At 45.8% G+C, this 23,427-nt stretch overlaps 1 protein-coding gene across 4 annotated transcripts in view; it reads right to left on the bottom strand.

Annotated features, from left to right (window-relative positions):
- Positions 1-23,427, bottom strand: part of LOC143808843 (synergin gamma-like) — a 28,490-nt gene that overhangs the window by 2,544 nt on the left and 2,519 nt on the right. Inside the window, exons 1-4 of one of the 4 annotated variants that reach the window (XM_077291954.1) lie at positions 11,850-12,052; positions 9,058-9,108; positions 3,560-3,656; positions 992-1,200 (exon numbers count right to left, since the gene is read on the bottom strand). In XM_077291954.1, the coding sequence (XP_077148069.1) occupies positions 992-1,200; positions 3,560-3,656; positions 9,058-9,108; positions 11,850-11,870 (378 nt within the window). In that variant the 5' untranslated portion in view covers positions 11,871-12,052. Of the gene's footprint in view, positions 1-991; positions 1,201-3,559; positions 3,657-9,057; positions 9,109-11,849; positions 12,053-23,427 lie in introns of those variants that run through there. The other 3 variants (XM_077291972.1, XM_077291963.1, XM_077291982.1) reach the window with 3 other exon arrangements.

The raw sequence follows: 23,427 nt of genomic DNA on the forward strand, positions 1-23,427 counted from the left end.
GAACTTTTACTTTTTATATATTTAAATGTTTAACTGAAAGTGAAAGTATTATTATAGAACAATATTGGTTGACGACCTATAAATTATAGTGAAAAATGTAAAGTGGCAAAAAAATGTTCTTTTCCTGTAAAAACGGAAAAATGTATTTCAATAAGAATTCTTAAAAAAAGAATTGCTACCTCCAATAGGTGGCACAAGTTCTAGTCCTCGTGCTCTCAGATGAAGATATTTGCATACAAAAATGTAACCTGTTAATGAAGCTCAGCATTTCACATCCTATTACAGGAAAGTAACACAAAAGAAGTATAGCTCTTGTTTGAAGCCATGTAAGGCTAGTTACACTTTACGTCTCTGCCTCCGTTGAGTTTCCATCTGAAGCCCAGAAAATTGGGATTCGGACAAAACCTCATCTGAGCCATTGAGTGTTGAGCCGCATTCTGTGTGTAACACAGTCCAAGTACAGGCTGATGCATGGACTGGCCGTGGGTCAGCTCATGCCTATGAGGCTGTCACGTTTGAGTCAAGAGACCCTTGGATAGACCGTGCATCACAGTCTGCGCTTGGACCGTGACACAGATGTGTGAATGTAGAATAGTGAAGCAAAGAGTCCAAGGTCTTCAACTTTGGACTCCATTTGACCTTTTTTCCGGCGGTCTCCATCTTTTATGTCGAACACTACAGTCTGTAGTGTATGCTCTATAAGACTATGCATGGACAGCCATCTTTAATTTGTTAATGGGCTCTAATGGCAAAGAAGAAAACGGATTTTCTCGACAGAACTTTTATAGTTGGAGGAATTAGTCAAGGAGATCTGCAGGTTCATTATGCAGGGAACAGCTATAAGGACGTTCAAGTGAGCAGGTCAAACCCCATTAGTCACAAAGTGGCAAATCTCATCATTATTATAACTACTTATGGAAACGGCCTTTTAAGTGTTTGAAATAATACATGCTCATTCACTAGAAGCAGATTGCATTGGTTTTATACCCACAGCTAGTCTACTGTCCTGTACATGGTGCCATGTTGGAGATGTTCTCACCAGAGTCTGTAACAAGCTTGGGCAAATAGACAGAAAGGCCTGTAGATTATTCCACGATAGCTCGATATCTCTGAGGACAAGTCGTAATCGCTCACAGTCAATGTTACGCGCTCTCATCCCTCCTTCCATTCTCTTCGACAACCTGTAAACTTCTACTACGCCTGTAAAATAGTAAGAAAAAACATCTGAATAATGTCAGATTTTATATATTCTGACAAAAAGTTAAAAGTTTCTCAAAATGATATTTTAATATTTATTATCTAATAAAGTAATAAACGCAATAACGCAGCGCTAATTTACAGTCACATGATCGCCAGGATGGGCAGGGACGTTTTGTAATTTGGTCACACGTTCTGCCGTCTGAGTGCACAAAATATGAAATATCACTGCTCATGTCAGCGCTTCTCACCGAAATAATCATCACACGTGCGCCCTCTGAAAGAATTGTCACTATGAGGGTGGTTTTTCACAAGAAGGAAAATTAATCAGCTCAGTGTGACCATCCACGTACATGTAATTCATTGGATGCTGCAAACAGTGAACAAAATGAAGCTATAAATGCATAAAACATTGGTGGGTCAGGCTGGGTTCACATATATCTGGGGCTACATCTCACATTTAACTGATGATCATACTCCCAAGCCCACTTACCCCACTAGGGAGAGGACAACACTCCATAACATAGTAAATTTATATAGATCGCACGACATATAAGTCGTATTTAGATCAAGAAGTGTTGTACAGAGACAAAATACAGTATATTAAAATAAACTCTTTATTAAAACAATATAAAACCGTACATAAAGTTAAAATGGTGTCTCAAGCCAAACAGAAGGAAAACAGCTGCAGTGAACACATACTGCATTGTTAGTATTAGAATTCAATGGTCATTATTCAAAAAGTAAGGCAACCAAAAGAGACAATAAATACTAGGTCAGTACTATATACGAGAAATCAGCACTGCATGGGAACAACTCAAATGAAGTAGTATGATAGCTGCATAAAAAGAAAAACATTGAATAGGGTATTCACAATCACCTTTGAAATTGAATATCCTAGAAGCCACAGTAGAATAATACACTAAAACCCTCAAAAAATTAGGGTGAATATACTAATTTGTTCAGATAGATACCATTGTGTCACTGATAGCTTGTGAAATCGTTGGCATTCAAGATAAAAAAAAATTGCGCAGGCCTGCTGATTGTGTATTTATATCCTGGGCAACACCAGCAGACAGGTAACGTGTCTATAGCAGCAAGTAGTTATTAAAATTCCCCTTCATACACTGTTTCTATCTGAATAGTGTTCTGTTGCTACATCTAAGAGGATTACACACTCTGTGGAAAAAAGTTAGATAAATTGTCAGCACTCCACAAGCTGGGAAAACTACATATTACCTGTTGATGGAAATCACAGCTGACACATGAATGGTGGCTGCATGCTATCTCCCCTCACCCCGACGCGCGTTTTCCATCAGAACACTGTTCAGATAGAAATAGTATATGAAGTACACTACAGTATTAGATGTTGCATCAGAATACTATTCAGATAGAAACAGTGGGGAATCTTCCTTTCATAACTATTTGCTGCTATATACACGTTACCTGTCTGTTGTATTTATATCCTGGGCAACACCAAAAATCAGCAGGCGTGGGCAATTTTTTTTTTTATCTTGAAAGCCAACGATTTCACAGGCTATCAGGGACACAATGGTGTCCATTTGAACAAATTAGTATATTCACCCTAATTTTTTGAGGATTTTAGTGTATTCTGTGGCTCCTATCATATTTAATGTCAAAGGTGATTATGAATGCCCTATTCAATGCTTTTTATTGAGATATCATAATACTTTATTTGATTAGTTCCCATACTTTCCTGATTTCTTATATATATTACTGACTTAGTACTTATTGTCTTTCTTCTGGTTTGGCTTGAGGCACCTTCTAACTTGTATGGTTTTATATTGTTAAATAAAGAGTTGATTTTTACATATTTTGTCTCTGTACAACACTTCTTGATCTAAATACGACTTATATGTCGTGTGATCTATATAGTTTAATCTGACATTTAACTCAAACATCACATGGAAGCTTATATAGGAACTGACCCCATTGGGATAGTTCCCGCCTGTTTTTGTAGTGGCTGATCACAACGTTTCATGTGTCGTTGGGATCCATCCTTGGAGTAAATAAGAGAAAAAGCCTCAATCAAATTGATTAATTTTTTTTATCAATGTTATTCTATGGGGCCGTGCACATGTCCAATTTACGGTATTCCTCGGACCAAGGGAGAAAAAAAAAAAATCACACCTTGAACGATTTGTATGTATTACATGGAGCACGCTAGAACATGCAAGGGTGTTGTGAACCAACCTAACCATCAGTTTTGATCCACTTAGTTGCATAAGACTCAAAAAACTGAGCATGATACAACAGATATATGTGAACCTCGCCTAAGACAGTGGATAACCCTTTTAATGTAAAAAAACGGTGCGGCCCTAAAAAAATCGAATGTAATTACCTGATATATAATCGGCTCCTTGAGAAGACAAGAGCACTTCACTGCACACTGAGGGTTGACTAATGCTGCTCAGTATTTCATTGGCCTTCTGTATAACCTTCACATGGAAAAGAGAAAAGTCTAGCTGCATAAGAACATTCTTCAGTGATGGCCTGCTTGGTTTCATAATTTACCAAAGAGGACCTGTCACCAGGTCAAAAGTGGCCAATTTGAGTTCTTATTTTATTCCCACTGCTCTTCTGAATATTTCCACCATATGATTTCAGAGATATGGTCCTTTTTATGTAGTACTAATTTTATGGACTTTACCAAGGGGGTATGGTTATCAGATTCCCTGAAGGCGTGTCTTTAGGCTGCTATGTATTATTACCCTATGAGCAACGCCCCCTTGGTAAAGATTATAACAAAAACCACTAAATCAAAAGTCCCATATCTCTGGAACAGTATGGTGGATTAAAAAAAAAAAGTAGAAAAAACACTGGCGCTCACCCTAGAAAGCAATACTCCTCAGCTGCTGGGATCAAACAGGGTAGTGCCCACACGTATGTGTAACATATAATGCAAAATAGAATAGATACCGCGCTTGAGGAGAAGGAATAAAGAACCTGCAGAGTGATCCAAGGATAAAGTGCCAAGCAAAACAACAGTACTACTCTGATTGATAGGACAATAGTAGCAATGGTTAGATGATAGAAATGGAACGACTCAACAAACTGCCCACATAATAATAATAATAATAAACCCGCAATGCTGTCACCCAAGAGGAGGCTAGAAATATCAGCTTACCTGTGTAGGTAAAAAGCTGTGGCGTGCAGTGCGCTGCTAGAGGTTGGCTTGCTGATTGCAAACTACAGATGACCGGAGCTGCAGTGCTGTCTATGCCAGATGGTGGAGCACTACGTGCGGTGCGTTGCTGGGGGTTGGCCTGAGCAGTTAGGCTACGTTCACATTTGCGTTGTGTGCTGCGTCAGCGACGCAATGCACAACGCTTGCAAAATGCAGCGTTTTGTGACGCATGCGTTCATTTTTTTTAGCGCAAAAAAATGCAACATGCTGCGTCCTCTGCGCCCTGACGCTTGCACCAAAAAACCGCATGCGTCACAAAACGCATGTCCATGCGCCCCCCATGTTAAATATAGGGGCGCATGACGCATGCGTCGCCGCGGCTGCGCCCGACGCAACGCAAATGTGAACATAGCCTTAGCCGGAGCTGCGGCACTGTCGGTGCCAGATGGTGGGGCGCAATGTGGGACCAGGGGCGCTCCGGCCGGTAGCGCTTCCTGGAAACCACGAGGAATGAAAAAAGATGACCGATAGGCTCCTCTTACTAGTGATGTCATGGTCAGTATGGAGCGCTAGGACGCTCAAAAAGGGGGGAAAGGAAGACTAACCAACGCGTTTCAAAGAGACTGCGCTCTTCTTCATCAGCAGCACACTGCACGCCACAGCTTTTTACCTACACAGGTAAGCTGATATTTCTAGCCTCCTCTTGGGTGACAGCATTGCGGGTTTATTATTATTATTATGTGGGCAGTTTGTTGAGTCGTTCCATTTCTATCATCTAACCATTTAACCATTGCTACTATTGTCCTATCAGTCGGAGTAGTACTGTTGTTTTGCTTGGCACTTTATCCTTGGATCACTCTGCAGGTTCTTTATTCTTTCTCCTCAAGCGCGGTTTCTATTCTATTTTGCATTAAAAAAAAAAATGTACTAAATAGTTGAGCAGCGGGAATAAATCAAGCTCAAAAATGGGTCACTTTTCATCTGGTGACAAGCTTCTTTTAAGTTCTACCTCTGTCATACTATAACGTAAAGGGAATCTGCCAGCAGGTTTTTGCTATGTAATTTGAAGATTTAGGCTGGAAAACAGATATCAGGGATGTGTCACTTGTCAAAGTGCCTGCTGTTTACTAAGGCTACTTTCACACTAGCGTCGTGCACTGCACGTCGCTATGCGACGTTGCAGCGCAGCGACGCATAGTATGGAAGCGCCGCACAACGGGGGCAGCGGATGCTGTTTTACATCGCATCCGCTGCCCCATTGTGATGTGCGGGGAGGCAGGGGCGGAGTTCCGGCCGCGCATGGGCGGTCGGAAAAGACGCTATCGACGCACAAAAAACCATTACATGTAACTTTTTTTGTGCCGACGGTCCGACGCAACTGTCACACGACGGTTGCGACGTGTGGCAATGCGTCGCACTGCGTCGCTAATTCCAGTCTATGTTGAAAAAAACGCATCCTGCAAGCAATTTTGCAGGATGCGTTTTTTCTACAGAACGACGCATAGCGACGTGCAGTGCACGACGCTAGTGTGAAAGAGGCCTAACTTTGCTGGATTAGTCCTGCAACTAAGCAGCTCACTGTCTATGGACTTTGTACACAGAGTCTGGTGTGAGTGGAGTTAGCTTTCTCAGCTCTGCTTCTCTCTAAATCTAAAAGCTGTGTGTCAAAACGGCTGCTCCCAGTAATCTAAGATTCAGCTTCTCTTTACCTACATAATACTGCTCTCAGATGAGGTAGCAAAAACCTGCTGACAGATTCCTTTTAAGGCCTGGCAGGAAAGGAAAGTAATAGTGTATCAATACATAGGACATATTAATAAGATTGTAACATGTTCAATTAAAGTTATAGTTGCAGGGGGAACCTATGTGTAATTAAAAAGTACAAGATGCCATTACATTAAACATACATTAATCTGAAAGGGCACCAGCATTTCTACAGAGCCCAGCTGGTGGTATCCTATGCTACTAGCAGGCAGCACATTTAAAATATAGTTGTACATTTCACATTAATTATGTGGATAACGTATTTGAAAAATATACACTGCTCAAAAAAATAAAGGGGACACTTAAACAACAGAATATAACTCCAAGTAAATCAAACTTCTGTGAAATCAAACTGTCCACTTAGGAAGCAACAGTGTTTGACAATCAATTTCACATGCTGTTCTGCAAATGGAATAGACAACAGGTGGAAATTATTGGCAATTATCAAGACACAATAAAGGAGTGGTTCTGCAGGTGGGGACCACAGACCACATCTCAGTACCAATGCTTTCTGGCTGATGTTTTGGTCACTTTTGAATGTTGGCTGTGCTTTCACACTCATGGTAGAATGAGATTAACTCTACAACCCACACAAGTGGCTCAGGTAGTGCAGCTCATCCAGGATGGCACATCAATGCGAGCTGTGGCAAGAAGGTTTTCTGTGTCTGTCAGCATAGTGACCAAAGGCTGCATGCGCTACCAGGAGACAGGCCAGTACACCAGGAGATGTGGAGGGTGCCATAGCAGGGCAACAACCCAGCAGCAGAACCGTTACCTCAGTCTTTGTGCAAGGAGGAACAGGAGGAGCACTGCCAGAGCCCTGCAAAATGACCTACAGCATGCCACAAATGTGCATGTGTGACGCCCCAGGGTCCTGGTTGTCACAGTGGCACCGCTTTCCCCTTGGGGAGAGAGATGTCTCGCTTGGAAGCGATGAAGGATAACTTTCACCAGGTAATCACTTACATACAACACGTTCATACTCCAGGCCAGAAGGGGAAGCTCTGAACCCTGATTAAGGGTGAACTACCTTTTATATTCTGGCTGGAGAGGAAGATAGAGCGGATTCTGTCAAAGGACAGAGAAGAGAGCAGGCAGACATATAGTGTCGGAAGGTCTGAAGGAGCTGTGTAGTCTGAGGTACTACAGCTCCTGGAGGAAGAGAACAGAAGGAACGAACAACTTGTAGAACGAGTGCAGGAGAAAGAAAGCACAGGAGAATAGCCACTTCACAGCTCTGCTCCACTGGTGTTATCTCCCTGGCTAGCGCAGATTCCGGTAGCTGGAAGACCGTGGCCGTGCTGAACTCTAAAGTGGCATGGCTTAAACCGGCAGGACACCTGGATTGTAAATCACCTGTCCGTCTTGATAAAGGCCCAGTTCACCTGTCATACAGGTTGGGTCCTAACCTATATGGAGGACAGAGAGAAACTGTGAGGACCTTATTAGAAGCCTTAAGCAGTAAGGGACTACAATACCACCGCGCTTTGGGGAAGGCTTTTACCTCCACCTGGTCAGAGGACTCTAGATTCGCTTCCAAGCTGCCCGGACCCTGCCTGTACCTGTTGTCTGGTGCCCTGGACTGCGGTTGCCTGAAGCTACAGTAAACCAGGTAAAGAGACTGCAAACCTGTGTCCTTGTTCTTCACTGCACTTCTCACCATCTTCACCTATACATCGGGAGCCCTGGGGACCTACTTCACCTGTGAGAAGTTATACCATCTAGCTGCCATAACATCACCCCAGAGGACCCCTTTAAGCAGCGTCGGCCCCGACTGACCGAATACTACAGGTGGCGTCACGAACATAAACTTTAATCAATTTCCCTTTTACATGGGCGCTCAGAGCCACGGATCGGTTCGCCGCCGTGACACGTCCCCTTAAGTACCGGACCCGATACCGAGTGCCCCATGGCCCTGGCAGGCATCACACATGTGTCTGCACAAACGGTTAGAAACCGACTCCATGAGGATGATCTGAGTGCCCAATGTCCACAGATGGGGGTTATGCTCACAGCCCAACACCGTGCAGGACGCTTGGCATTTGCCACAGAACACCAGGATTGGCAAATTCACCACTAGCGCCCTGTGCTATTCACAGATGTAAGCAGGTTCACACTGAGCACGTGACAGACGTGACAGAGTCTGGAGATGCCGTGGAGAGCGATCTGCTGCCTGCAACATCCTTCAGCATGACCAATTTGGCACTGGGTCAGTAATGGTGTGGGGTGGCATTTCTTTGGAGGGCCGCTCAGCCCTCCATGTGCTCGCCAGAGGTAGCCTTACTTCCATTAGGTACCGAGATCCTCAGACCCCTTGTGAGACCATATGCTGGTGCGGTTGGCCCTGGGTTCCTCCTAATGCAGGACAATGCCAGACCTCATGTGGCTGGAGTGTGTCAGCAGTTCCTGCAAGATGAAGGCATTGAAGCTATGGACTGGCCCGCCCGTTCCCCAGACCTGAATCGAATTGAACGCATCTGGGACATCATGTCTCGCACCATCCACCAACGTCACGTTGCACCACAGACTGTCTAGGAGTTGGTGGATGCTTTAGTCCAGGTCTGGGAGGAGATCCCTCAGGAGACCATCCGCTGCCTCATCAGGAGCATGCCCAGACATTGTAGGGAGGTCATACAGGCACGTGGAGGCCACACACACTACTGATCATCATTTCCTTGTCATGACGAATTTCCATTGAAGATGGATCAGCCTGTAATTGGATTTTCCACTTTGATTTTGAGTAGGATTCCAAATCCAGATCTCCATGGGTTAATAAATTTGATTTCCATTGATGATTTTTGTGTGATTTTGTTGTCAGCACATTCAACTTTGTACAGAACAAAGTATTCAGTGAGAATATTTCATTCATTCAGATCTAGGATGTGATATTTGAGTATTCCCTTTATTTTTTTGAGCAGTGTAAAATTAAAAAAAGTATATATCATTACCTTGTGAATGTTCTGCAAACACGTCTTCAAGTGAGCAGTGCATGTATCAAGCTATTAAAAAAAGAAAGCTAAATAAAATAAAAATAACAATAGATAATAGTTATGATTACTGTACACTGAATCTTTTTTGAATACTTTTCAGTTTGGTCTTTATATTTACTGTCATATGCTAGTACAATGGTCTTAACCTTGCGGGGGGGGGGGGTCATTTTAATAGTTTGTCATTAGTGATGAGCGAGTGTGCTCGTTACTCGGGATTTCATGCATGCTCGGGTGTTCTCTGAGTATCTTGGGCATCCTCGTAGATTAGGCTTGTGTCCCCACAGCTGCATGATTTGCGGCTGCTAGACAGCCTGAATACATGAGAGGATTCCCTAACAAACAGGCAATCTCTGCATGTGTTCAGGTTGTCTAAGGCTATGTGCACACGTTGTGGATTTGGCTGCGGACCCGCAGCAGTTTTCCATGCGGCGTACAGTACCATGTAAACCTATAGAAAACCAAACCCGCTGTGCACATGCTGCCAAAAATTCAGCGCGGAAACGCAACAGATTATTTTCCGCAGCATGTCAATTCTTTGTGCAGAATTTGCAGCGTTTTACACCTATTCCATTAGAGGAATCCGTAGGTGTAAAAACGCAAGCGAAATCCGAACAAAACCTGCACAAAATCAGCAGAAAACCTGCAGGTAAAACGCAGGTCATTTTACCTGCGGATTCTGCAGAATCTTCGAGGAAAAATCCACAATGGAATCTGCAACGTGTGCACATACCCTAACAGCCGCAAATCATGCAGCTGCAGGAACACAAACATAATCTACGAGCACACCCAGGATACTCAGAGAAGAGCCGAGCATGCTCAGAAAACTCGAGGAATGAGCACTCTCGCTCATCACTATTTGTCATCAATACAGCCATGACTCCCATCATTCACTAAGTGTCGATTTACAGTTAAAGGGGTTGTCCACTTTCTGAAAATCCCAGTTCATGACACAGTTTCTTATTAAAAAAGACAGAGAGCTCTGCTCAGAGCCGCTGAACTTAGTGGTCGGCTGCAGCCAATACCAAACATTGGTAGTAACGGCCGAGGCTCGGCAGTGGAACCAGGGATGGTAGGTAAAGTGAGATTTGTTTCTTTTTTCTAACAAACTCAGGGACCACGATTTTCTTCACCCCTTGCAATTTTCCGTGTTTGTGTTTTCATTTTTTGCTCCCCGACTTCCCAGTGCCATATATTTGTTATTTTTCCGTTAATATAGCCATATGAGGGCTTATTTTTTGCAGGACGGGTTATGGTTTTTTTTATCACACCATTAATTTTACTATATAGTGTACTTGAAAATGGGGGGGGGGGGGAGAATGTCAAGTGCAGTGAAACTGCAAAACAAGTGTAATTCCACAATAGCTTTTTTTTTTTTTTTTAAACCATGTTCACTAAATGCTAAAACTGACCTGCCAGTATGATTCTCCAGGTCATCACAAGTACACAGATCCTGAAAGAAAAGGGAATTCTGGAGTTCTGATTTTTTTTTCTCATTACTCCTGTGTACCGATTGGATTAATTTACTTTATATTTTGATATATTGGACATTTCTGAACTCAGAGATACCAAATGTGTGGGGGGGTTTATTTTGAATGGGGGGGTTATTTGAACTTGTTTAAATTTAAAAATGTTTATTTTTTTTTTTACATACTATACATATATTTTTTGCAACAAAACTGTTCGGTTATGTGCACACGATCAGGAACTGCTGCAGGTTTGACGCTGGTTATTTATGCAGCGTTAAAATAGCAGCGGCCAGCTGTGACAGAATTGTGGATGGGATTTCTAAAAATCCCATGTCCACTATGCGTGACGCCCGCGGATCACCCGTGGAGACAGACATGTGGACACTCCGCAAGAGAAGTTGCATCAATAGAATGTATTGGATGTGGTAAATCCGCACAGTTCAGTGATCACATGTGGATTTACCTGCGTTCAGTAGATGGCCGCGCTTTGGACACAGCGAACATACCTGCGTCCAAAGCGCTGCTAGTTCCAGATTGTGGGCACCTGACTTCTGCAAGGGATCCTGATACATTGTGTTACGGTTACTCTTTGCTCTGCTCTCTGTTCCTCAGGCCTCATTCAGCCGTTAGTCATTTTTATTTTAGGCCACGTTCACACATTCAGTATTTTTATCAGTATTTGTAAGCTAAAACCAGGAGTGGGTGATAAATCCAGAAGTGGTGATATGTTTCTATTCTACTTTTCCTCTGATTGTTCCATTCCTGGTTTTGGCTTACAAATACTGAGGTAAAATACTGAGCGTGTGAACATCCAATTTTCATTAGTGTTTTATCAGTTTTTCTCAGATGGAAAAAAATAAAAAATGAAGGTTTTTGTACCTTCCTAAATGAAATATTTAATAACAGACAGCGTACATCTGTCCGACTTTTTTCACAGACCTATAGACTTGCATTGGAGAAACTGATCTCAACGTGGTTAGTGTTACCCCACTGAAACAAAAAAACTACACACTAAATTTGTTTTTGTTTTTTACATACATACATGGTTTATTATAAAGCCACTATAAATCCCTGTGTGAAGGAGTCTGTCAAGTTAAGGCCCTCTGAACTTGTACATCTCAAGGAAATTGCACAGCTGTCATGTTTAGTGTGAGCTGCCAGGTGGCATTTATGCTTTTTCCATGGATTTTCTGCAATATTATACCTTGAGTAGACTGTGTATAGACCGGGTGTGTGCCTGCATGCAGAATGCTGTAGCAGTGTAGAAATCCTGCGGCTACTCACCGGAGCAGGTTCTATGGCCATTACTGAGTATTCTACAGTCAGGAAGGCGGAAATAGAATAGGAAACCCAGAGTGGAATCAGGTGCTGCTCCCAGTGTAAGGACAGTCATATCTGTCTGTTCTGGTGGGAATAGGCCCCATAGCCGTCCAGCACTGTCCGCTCCTATACAACACGGTGAAGGTGTGCAGCAAGTTTCCTGGGAGTGGTTGTGCTGGAGGCTAAGTGACACGTTACCTGAGGGAGCCCTCCCAGGTCACTTCACTGCCGAGCACAATGCATAGAAGAGCAAACATAACTTATACAGAATCCAGTGTGATTTACCAGGTCTAGTAATGTGGAGTCTAATAACCACTCGGCCTACAGAGAAACAGCTTCGTCATGTCATCCAGTGGTCTCCAACTCCAGTCCTCCAGGGCCACCAACAGGTCATGTTTTCACGAATTCCTCAGTATGAACCAGGTGATAATTGCATCACCTTCACAGGCAATAATTCCATCACCTGTGCAATACTAAGGGAATCCTGATAACATGACCTGTTGGCTGGCCCTGAGGACTGGAGTTGGGGAACACTGATATAATCCAATTAATTACTGAACAAACTACCATGGAGTAAGCAAAAGACACAGCTCCACTACATAACATTTGTGACACTACAGTCAGACAACATATAATAATTACCATGGCTCAGTGGTTAGCACTGCAGCCTTGCAGCGCAGGGTTCAAATGAGCCCCATTGGGGACAGTGATGATAATATATGTAAAGCGCTGCGGAATTAGAATTAATGGCGCTATATAAGTGAGTAAAATAAATAGTTTAGCAACGGATTTCACTCTGCATTGTGATCGATTAAATAATTAGCGGCATTTTGAAAAGCAGAGCAGATTGTTTTACACTTTAATGAATAAGGTTTTTATAATAAAATTATACTATACTATGTTTAGATTTCTGGAACGATTATGCAACTGAAATCTTGAAGCAAAGACTCAATGTGTGAATCCACTCCACGAGTACATTTACATGAGACTTGACTACAAAACCTAAGGTTTCATGTTATCTCCATATTTTACATGCATACAGCACATCCCCATTATAATCTATGCCGCTGTTCATGTGTCTGTGTTCTTTCGCGAACTTGAACTTTGTGTCTGTACAAAACTCGTAGAAATGTCCGTTTTGTTTTTTTTCCATCAGCACGGATGAAAAGAGCCAATATGAGACTATGGGTCTGGGAAAAACATGTATAGCACACGGATGGCATCATGATTCATATTACAAAGGATAGAAGCTTTGTCATTTATTTATTCATTCGTGAAAAACACTGATGAACTCCGGTACCATTTTTTTGCGTACCTGAAAAATACTGATGTCTGAATGAGGCCTGGCTAAAGTACATAAAAATTGCACAACCTAAAAGGAATCTGTCAGTAGTGTCAACCCTCCTAAGCCGTCTATATGGGCATGTAGGTCATAGGAAGCTGAATAAAATGGCACCTCAATATCTGAGATATGTCTTATTCCAGAGAAATCCATATTTTTCTTATATAAATAAGAAAACATTGGATCACAGTTATCAAGGTATCATTTTATTCAGTTTTCTATGACCTACATGACCATATTTTAGGTCTCACTCAGGTAGCCGTGCATATATTCAACAAGCTACTATTTTATACAGCCTGATGCAAACACATTGATCAGTGAAACATTTAAAAATGAACATGAACAGTATAAGAAAACTAGATGGGTATTTCCTGAAGGAACTACAGATAGTGCTTTGGAATGGTGCCCGGGCTGCCCCTGCAAGACTTTGACACTTGGGTGCCCCTCAGGCGGTCCGATTTGGTGGGTTGGGTCAATCTGGGTCTGATTTTGTGGGCGGGGTAAATCTAGGTCCGATTCGGTGGGCGGGGTCACTTTTGGTCCGATTCTGTGGGCGCGGCCACTCTGGGTCCGATTCGGTGGGCGGAGCCACTCTGGGTCCGATTTGGTGGGCGGGGCACCTTAGGGACCAATTTGGTGGGTGGGGTCACTCGGTCCGATTTGGTGGGCTGGGCACCTCAGGGTCTGATTTGGTGGGCTGGGCACCTCAGGGTCCGATTTGGTGGGTGGGGTCACTCTGGGTCCGATTTGGTGGGCGGGGTCACTCTGGGCCTGATTTGGTGGAAGGGGTCACTCTGGGTCCGATTTGGTGGAAGGGGTCACTCTGGGTCTGATTTGGTGGAAGGGGTCACTCTGGGTCCGATTTGGTGGGCGGAGCCACTCTGGGTCCGATTTGGTGGGCGGGGTCACTCTGGGACTGATTTAGGGGGCGGGGTCACTCTGGGTCTGATTTGGTGAGCCGGGCCCCTCGGGGTCCGATTTGGTGAGCGGGGTAATCTACTATATAATTGTCTAAGGGCACTTCCGTCTTTCTGTCTCACAACACCGCTACGTCATCATCTCGTGAGACCGCAATGCACTCTTGGGACCGGAGCGCGCAACAAGCATCGGGTACCGGCCACTCCAGGTGCAACAAGCATCGTGTACCGGCCGCTCTAGGAGGTGCAACAACCATCAGATACCGGCCGCTCCAGGAGGTGAGTATGTAACTTTTTTATTTTAATTCTTTTTTTTTTTTAACAGGGATATGCAGTATACTATGTGACTGGACAATATACTACGTGACTGGGCAGTATAACTACGTGGCTCTGTGCTGTATACTGCGTGGCTCTGCGCTGTATACTGCGTGGCTCTGCGCTGTATACTACGCGGCTCTGCGCTGTATACTACGCGGCTCTGCGCTGTATACTACGCGGCTCTGCGCTGTATACTGCGCGGCTCTGCGCTGTATACTGCGCGGCTCTGCGCTGTGTACTGCACGGCTCTGCGCTGTGTACTGCGCGGCTCTGCACTGTGTACTGCGCGTTCTGCGCTGTATACTGCGCGGCTCTGCGCTGTATACTGCGCGGCTCTGCGCTTTGTACTGCGCGGCTCTGCGCTGTATACTGCGGGGCTCTGCACTGTATACTGCGCGGCTCTGCGCTGCATACTGCGTGGCTCTACGCTGTGTACTGCGCGGCTCTGCGCTGTTTACTGCGGGGCTCTGCACAGTATACTACGCGGCTCTGCGCTGTATACTGCGCGGCTCTGCGCTGCGTACTGCGTGGCTCTACGCTGTGTACTGCGCGGCTCTGCGCTGTATACTGGGTGGCTCTGCGCTGTGTACTGCGCGGCTCTGTGCTGTGTACTGCGCGGCTCTGCACTGTGTACTGCGCGGCTCTGCGCTGTGTACTGCGCGGCTCTGCGCTGTGTACTGCGCGGCTCTGCGCTTTATACTGCGCGGCTCTGCGCTCTGTACTGCGCGGCTCTGCGCTGTGTACTGCGCGGCTCTCCGCTGTGTACTGCGCGGCTCTGCGCTGTGTACTGCGCGGCTCTGCGCTGTGTACTGCGCGGCTCTGCGCTGTGTACTGCTCGGCTCTGCGCTGTGTACTGCGCGGCTCTCCGCTGTGTACTGCGCGGCTCTGCGCTGTGTACTGCGCGGCTCTGTGCTGTGTACTGCGCGGCTCTGCGCTGTGTACTGCTCGGCTCTGCGCTGTGTACTGCGTGGCTCTCCGCTTTATACTGCGCGGCTCTGCGCTGTGTACTGCGCGGCTCTGCGCTGTGTACTGCGCGGCTCTGCGCTGTGTACTGCGCGGCTCTGCGCTGTGTACTGCGCGGCTCTGCGCTGTGTATTGCGCAGCTCTGCGCTGTGTACTGCTCGGCTCTGCACTGTGTACTGCGCGGCTCTCCGCTTTATACTGCGCGGCTCTGCGCTGTGTACTGCGCGGCTCTGCGCTGTGTACTGCGCGGCTCTGTGCTGTGTACTGCGCGGTTCTGCGCTGTGTACTGCTCGGCTCTGCGCTGTGTACTACGCGGCTCTGTGCTGTGTACTGCGTGGCTCTGCGCTGTGTACTGCGCGGCTCTGCGCTGTGTACTGCTCGGCTCTGCGCTGTGTACTACGCGGCTCTGTGCTGTGTACTGCGCGGCTCTGCACTGTGTACTGCGCGGCTCTGCGCTGTGTACTGCTCGGCTCTGCGCTGTGTACTGCGTGGCTCTGCGCTGTGTACTGCGCGGCTCTGTGCTGTGTACTGCGCGGCTCTGCGCTGTGTACTACGCGGCTCTCCGCTTTATACTGCGCGGCTCTGCGCTGTGTACTGCGCGGCTCTGCGCTGTGTACTGCGCGGCTCTGCGCTGTGTACTGCGCGGCTCTGCGCTGTGTACTGCGCGGCTCTGCGCTTTATACTGCGCGGCTTTGCGCTGTGTACTGCATGGCTCTGCGCTGTGTACTGCGCGGCTCTGCGCTGTGTACTGCGCGGCTCTGCGCTGTGTACTGCGCGGCTCTGCGCTGTGTACTGCACGGCTCTGCGCTTTATACTGCGTGGCTCTGCGCTTTATACTGCGCGGCTCTGCGCTGTGTACTGCGCGGCTCTGCGCTTTATACTGCGCGGCTTTGCGCTGTGTACTGCATGGCTCTGCGCTGTGTACTGCGCGGCTCTGCGCTGTGTACTGCGCGGCTCTGCGCTGTGTACTGCGCGGCTCTGCGCTGTGTACTGCGCGGCTCTGCGCTGTGTACTGCACGGCTCTGCGCTTTATACTGCACGGCTCTGCGCTGTGTACTGCACGGCTCTGCGCTGTGTACTGCGCGGCTCTGCGCTGTGTACTGCACGGCTCTGCGCTTTATACTGCACGGCTCTGCGCTTTATACTGCGTGGCTCTGCGCTTTATACTGCGCGGCTCTGCGCTGTGTACTGCACGGCTCTGCGCTTTATACTGCGCGGCTCTGCGCTGTGTACTGCGCGGCTCTGCGCTGTGTACTGCGTGGCTCTGCGCTGTGTACTGCGTGGCTCTGCGCTTTGTACTGTGTGGCTGTGCAATATACTACGTGGACATACATATTCTAGAATACCCGATGAGTTAGAATCGGGCCACAGTCTAATAATTATAAGACTACGGATAGTGGTTTGGAATTGTGCTGTACTGTCACTTTAAGAGCTGATATTATCTGACAAAACTTGTGACCTGGTGAGCTGATGTAGACTTCATAGGCGTTGGCATAGTAACTGTGTCTGACTGCGCATATCAATGAGCTAATCGGCCAGGTGGCAGTTATTTTTAGAAATTGCCTCAGAAACCAGCCCATTATAAACGTATAGGAAAATTTCTCTATTGAAACGCATTGAAAGACTTTTTTCAAACACAAATTGCGCAAAAACTACAAATCCGATCGGCACGAAAAATACTTAGCACACCTCTTGGGGACGCTGGCTTCGAAATGACACCTCACTGGAGTCTGTGAGTTTAGCGGTTCGGGCCGCATTACGTGCGGACTGAATAATAAGAATAAGAAGAAGTTTACCACGGTGGAATAACAGTATAGTGCTTTGTTCCAAAGCACTATAATTATATATACACTGAACAAAAATATAAACCCAACACTTTTTTTTGCCTCCATTTTTCATGAGCTAAACTGAAAGATGTAAGGCTTTTTCATTGTACACAAAAGGCCTTTTCCTCTCACATATTGTACACAAATCTATAAGACACCTCTCCATTACTAATCCTATAGTTATATGTTAAATACAGACACAGCCAGAATAAAATGCTTTATTTGAAAAATTTACACAGACTCCTTTAATATTCTAAATTAAACCATACTTACTGCAACACCTAATTCCCCAAAGCCCTCAATCTCCTGTAATAAAAATAAAATAAAAAAGCAACAATATACCATACCTGTCCGTCGTTGTGTCCCACGCTATAATCCATGTCTGGGGGCTAAATAGTTTTCAACCTGGACGGTGCCAAGATGCGAATGTCCTGGCTGAAAACCACTGTTATTAGCGGCAGCAGGAGTAGGATGATGGGGTAAGAGTCCCAAAAGCCCCCACCTGCTGTCATCGTTCGGACTTTAATATAATGCTCATCATTCTCCTCTGCTTGCCGGCAGATCAGGTGAGAATGATGAGAGCCGGCTTCAGCACCTGCCGCCAGGGAACAGCACTTACTGTAGCACTTCTTCCTCGGTGCCGATGCGTGTCACATGGAGGACATCAATGTGTGTTCTCCGTGTGCACGTGTGTGACACGTTTTGCCGTTCGTGCTGATGGTAAAAAACTGACATGTCAGCGTTTTTTTGCCCACGGACACACGGTCCATGGAAACACACTGACATATGCAAAGACCCATACATTTGAATGGGTCTACGTGTGTAGGTGTCTCCAGTACGTGTGGTGACAGTTTTCCCACATACCGGAGACACCTACACACGTACATGTGAAAGGGGCCTAAGTGAGCATTTCTCCTTTGCTGAGATAATCCATTCACCTCATGTGTAGCATATCAAGATGCTGATTAGACAGCATGATTATTGCATAGGTGTGCCTCTGGGTGGCCACAATAAAAGACCATTCTAAAACATGCAGTTTTACAGTATTGGGGAGGTCAGAAAACCAGCCAGTATCTGGTATGACCACCATTTGCCTTACGCAGTGCAACACATCTCCTTCGCATAGAGGTAATCAGGTTGGTGAATGTGGCCTGTGGATTGGTCCGCTCATCTTTCAACGGCTGTGCGAACTTGCTGGATATTGGCAGGAACTTGAACATGCGGTCGTATACGCCGATCCAGAGCATCCCAAGCATGCTCAGTGGGTGACATGTCTGGTGAGTATGCTGGCCATTTAAGAACTGAGATGTTTTCAGCTTCCTAGAATTGTGTACAGATCTTTGCAACAGGGGTCTGTGCTTTATCATGTTGCAATATGAGGTGATGGTCATGGATGAATAGCTCAATAATGGGCCTCAGGATCTTGTCACCGTATTTCTGTGCATTCAAAATTGCTTCAATAAAATGCACCCGTGTTTGTTGTCTATAACATACGCCTGCCCATACCATAATTTCACCGCTACCATGGACCGCTCGATTCGCAACGTTGACATCAGCAAACCTCTCACCCACACAATGTTTGCCGTCTGCCCTGTACATTGAAAACCGAGATTCATCCATGAAGAGTACACTTCACTAAAGTGCCAGATGCCATAAAACGTGAGCATTGGCAAACTCAAATCGGTTACGACCACAAACTGCAATCAGGTGGAGACCCCGATGAGTACGACGAGCATGGAGATTAGCTTCCCTGAGACGGTTTCTGACAGTTTGCGCATAAATTCTTTGATTATGCAAACCAGGTGTTGCAGCAGCTGTCTGGGTAGCTGGCCTGAGACAATCTTGGAGATGAAGATGCTGGATGTTGAAGAACTGGACGGATGCTGTTACATGTAGTCTGCGCACGTAGTCTGAAACGCCTTTGGCGACGGCTTGTGGTAGAGAAATGAACATTCAATCCACCGGAAACAATATTTGAGAGAAAAAGGCCTTTTATTTACATAGAAAATGTATTTTTAAGTCTATATATAGTCATGGCTGAAAGTGTTACAAAAGAGAATAACGGTGTGCACTCATGTCAAAGTCATGGAGGTGCTGGTAAAACAGACCATGTGGCCCAAAAAGTCATATACCAAAAAATTACCGCACACTCAGAATTGATATGATGCAAAAGTGTTCAACAAATTTATTGCCATAACAAAAAAAGGTTGCCACAGAGTAATATGAGCAGTACGTGTAGATAGAAACTCAACGTTTCGACCCACCAGGGTTTTATTCATGGGGTTACTTGGTTTCCGAATGTATATATGCAAGTGGCAAAAGAGGAGGGCAGGAGGACAATCCCTTTAATATAGGTCCTGTCACTTTGTGTAAGGCGTTGAGAGGACGTAAAACTCTTAATTACTAGTAGACATCCAAGGGGGGTGGCCGTCACGTCCGTGGTGGGCCTGTGGTGTCCTGGATACCATACAAGAGCGGCGCTCCAGTGCCTAGTTTGATGTAGTGTGCTGTGATGAGGAGAGATGGCAGGTTTATGTGCTGCCGGGAGTAACGTTATACCAGAAGTGCTGAGCCTGTGGTGTCCTGGATAAACCCGCCATCCCCCTTCATTCCAGCACACCATATCGAACTAGGCACGGGTGTGCTGCTCTTGCAGGATATCCAGGACGCCACAGGCTCAGCACTTCTGGTATAACGTTACTCCCGGTGGCACATAAACCTGCCATCTTCCCTCATCACAGCACACAGCACACAGTGTGCGGTAATTTTTTGGTATATTGCTGAAAGTGTTGGCACCATTGAAATTGTTCCAGAAAAAAATGAATTATTTCTTCTTGAAAATTATTGTAATTACACATGTTTTGTTATGCACATGTTTATTTCCTTTGTGTGTATTGGAACAACGCAAAAAAACAGAGAAAGAAAGTCAAATTGAACATAATTTCACACAAACCCCAATAATGGGCTGGACAAAATTGTTGGCACCCTCAACTTAATATTTGGTTGCACACCCTTTGGAATAAACAATTGCAATCAATCACTTCCTATAACCATCAGCAAGCTTCTTTCATCTTTCAACTGGAATTTTGGACCACTCTTCTTTTGCAAACTGCTCCAGGTTCTCATATTTGAAGCTTGCCTTCTCCTTACAGCAATTTTAAGATCTCTCCACAGGTGTTCAATGGGATTTAGATCTGGACTCATTGCGGCTACTTCAAACGCTTCAGCGCTTTTTTTCCATCCATTTCTTGGTGCCGCTTGAAGCTTGTTTTGGGGTCATTGTCCTGCTGGAAAACCCATGACCTAGGATGCAAACCCAGTTTTCTGACAGAGGGCACTACATTGCGACACAAAATCCTTTGGTAATCTTCAGATTTCATGATGTCTTGCACACAGTCAAGGCACCCAGTGCCAGAGGCTGCAAAACAACCCCAAAACATGTTTGAACCTTCATTATATTTGACTGTAGGTACTGTGTTCTTTTCTTTGTAGGCCTCATTCCATTTTCGGTAAGCAGTAGAATGATGTGCTTTACCAAAAAGCTCTATCTTGGCCTCATCTGTCCACAAGATGTTTTCCCAGAAGGATTTTTGCTTAGTCACATACATTTTGGAAAACTGATCTAGCTTTTTTATGTATCTGTGTAAGCACTGGGGTCCTCCTGGGTCTCCTGCTATAGCGGTTCATTTGATTCAAATGTTGACAGATAGGAACAGGTTGTGACTCAAACAATACAGGTTTCAGCAACAGGTTCAGGTTCAGACAACACGGGTTTCAGGAATAGGTTCAGGTTCAGAGAACACGGGTTTCAGGGACAGGTTCTGGTTGAGACAACACTGGTTTCAGGAACAGGTTCTGGTTCAGACATGGGGGACTTGTTAACTGACTAGTCGCACAACACTAATTCAAGATGGTTACTAGGGAGGGTGCCTTATACACTTGATGCCTCCCAGCTATTGACTTGGGGCATTTCCAAAGTGTGCTCTGACAGTTTAAGAATCGAGGAGCACCTGTGCGGCATGTGTGTGACAGGAAGCTGACCCCTCTTCTTCAAGCCTGCAAGCAAACTGCAGAAGAAGTGGGGCATGCCATTTCTCCCTGTAATCCCACAATCTCTCTTCGGAGCCACATTCTCTCCAACTCACTAGAAGAAAGGTTTTATCTCTCACCTTCTTTATGGCCAGGTTGCTTCTCACAAACAAAACATCCTCAGAACAGACCGAAGCAGGCGTAATACCAAGATCCTTGAATTTCAAAGTCTCTCCCTGTCTGGCCAGACCAGCCACCATCTTGTAAGAATCAAAAGCAAATTGGAGTTCTTCCTCTTGGTCAGTGGATAGGAAAGACCTGGAAAGAGCTTACACTTTAACGTTCTCATTAGCTGGTCAGTAGAGAATTGAAGATACCCTCTCTGGGTCCATCTTCACACCGGTGTCCATGAGGATGCTTCCCTGAGACAGTGAGGATCCAGGGAGCATGTCTATGGAGAAATTGCCTGGTCTGTGAGGAGGTAATGTCTCTGCTTCCTTTCTATTGGAGATGTCAACACATGACCAGTCAGCGAACGGCAGACCTGGTGGAGAATATGACGTTACTGGCGGCCGAAGTGGAGGTACAGGGACCAGTCACCTCTTGTGACATGACTGTCCCCAATGAAGCAACTCACCAGATCTCCAGTCCTGAATGGGCTCATGAGTTTGCAACCATGGAAGGCCCAAGAGAAGTGGATGCAATAGACCAGGCAACACATAGAAGACGAGCATCTCCGTATGAAGCATTTCAATCTGGAGTTCTACTTGCTCAACACATGTACACTTGTGGGCTGCCTCAACAAACCAGGCGCCTCCACATGACACAGATACATTCAGAGTCAACAGTGGAGAGGAATTACTCTCTCTCAGGGTAGCTTCTCCTACAGACCCTAGACTTTGTAGTTTTTCCGACTTCTCAGGACAAGAACGGATGAGATGTTCTTTGATACCGCAGCAGTAGCACAATACCTTGGCACGACAGTGTTCCAGCTGCTGCTCAGTTAGCCTAACACAATCGACCTGCATGGGTTCAGAGAAAATACAGCTGTCTCAAAAAGCTAGGGAACGAGCCATCTCTGGAAGGATGGAGCCAGATGCCACAGTTTCCTCTCATGGGTAACCTCTCTGGTCCGTTACTGGAACCTGAAATCAATCCAGATTGCCAAGAAAATCAGGTTGTCTAGAGTAGCAGGGATGTCTCCACCAGACAATTCTTCCTCAATCCTTCTGGACCAATCCTCCCAAAAGGTGACCACCAAAGCTTCGTCGTTCCAACCAAGTTCAGAAGACAGGGTGCACAAACGGACGGCATTATGGCTTACAGACAAACCTCACTGACACGTTCTGAGAAGGGAAGATGCAGAAAAAAATACACAACCCAGTTCATCAAAGACTTTACAAAAGGCCACCAGGAAAGCCTGCAGATTCGAGGTCACAGGGACACCTCTCTCCCACAAGGGGTTAAGCCATGCTAGGGCCTTTCCTGCTAGGTGGGACATCAAGAATCCCACTTTAGCCCGATCAGAGGGAAACTGATGGGCCAACATTTCATAGTTCAGCGTGCACTGGTTTAGCAACCCACGGCACTACTTAGGATCCCTGTCATAATGTGATGCTGCAGACAGATGAAGTTTGGCTCCAAGAGCATGAGTTGCAGACTGAGTAGTCACGGCCTCAGTGGCTGCAACTTGTATGAAGCAGCCAACGTCAGGGATTCCAGATGGCTATTCACTGTCCACAGATAGGAAACAATTTTGTCCTGCTGATCTTGCTGGCAGGACATCTCTTGATACAACTGTGAGTGCAATGGGGCATTGGGATCAGTGGGGTACATGGCCTGAGCAAACTATCACACATGTGGATTGTAAACCCACTGTGCCACGAACCAGGCTTACCCGGGAAGGGTGTGGCTAAGCAGCTACCTGGTGTTTGCTAACCACTATGACCGTGATGCCATTCATCAGTGACGTCACTGTCATGCGTCACCTGCGATGGGCGCACACAAGTAAGTCATCTGCCACTGATAGGTTGACGGCCTATTGCAACGGAGATGGGGCAATATATTTCAACTGAATGTGCGTCCGAGGACACAGATTCAGTTGACACCAGCTGGCCAACTGTGCATCATGCTCGGGGGTCCGTCAA

Source organism: Ranitomeya variabilis, chromosome 1 (assembly GCF_051348905.1).
Source record: "Ranitomeya variabilis isolate aRanVar5 chromosome 1, aRanVar5.hap1, whole genome shotgun sequence".
NCBI classification, from domain to species: Eukaryota; Metazoa; Chordata; class Amphibia; order Anura; family Dendrobatidae; genus Ranitomeya; species Ranitomeya variabilis.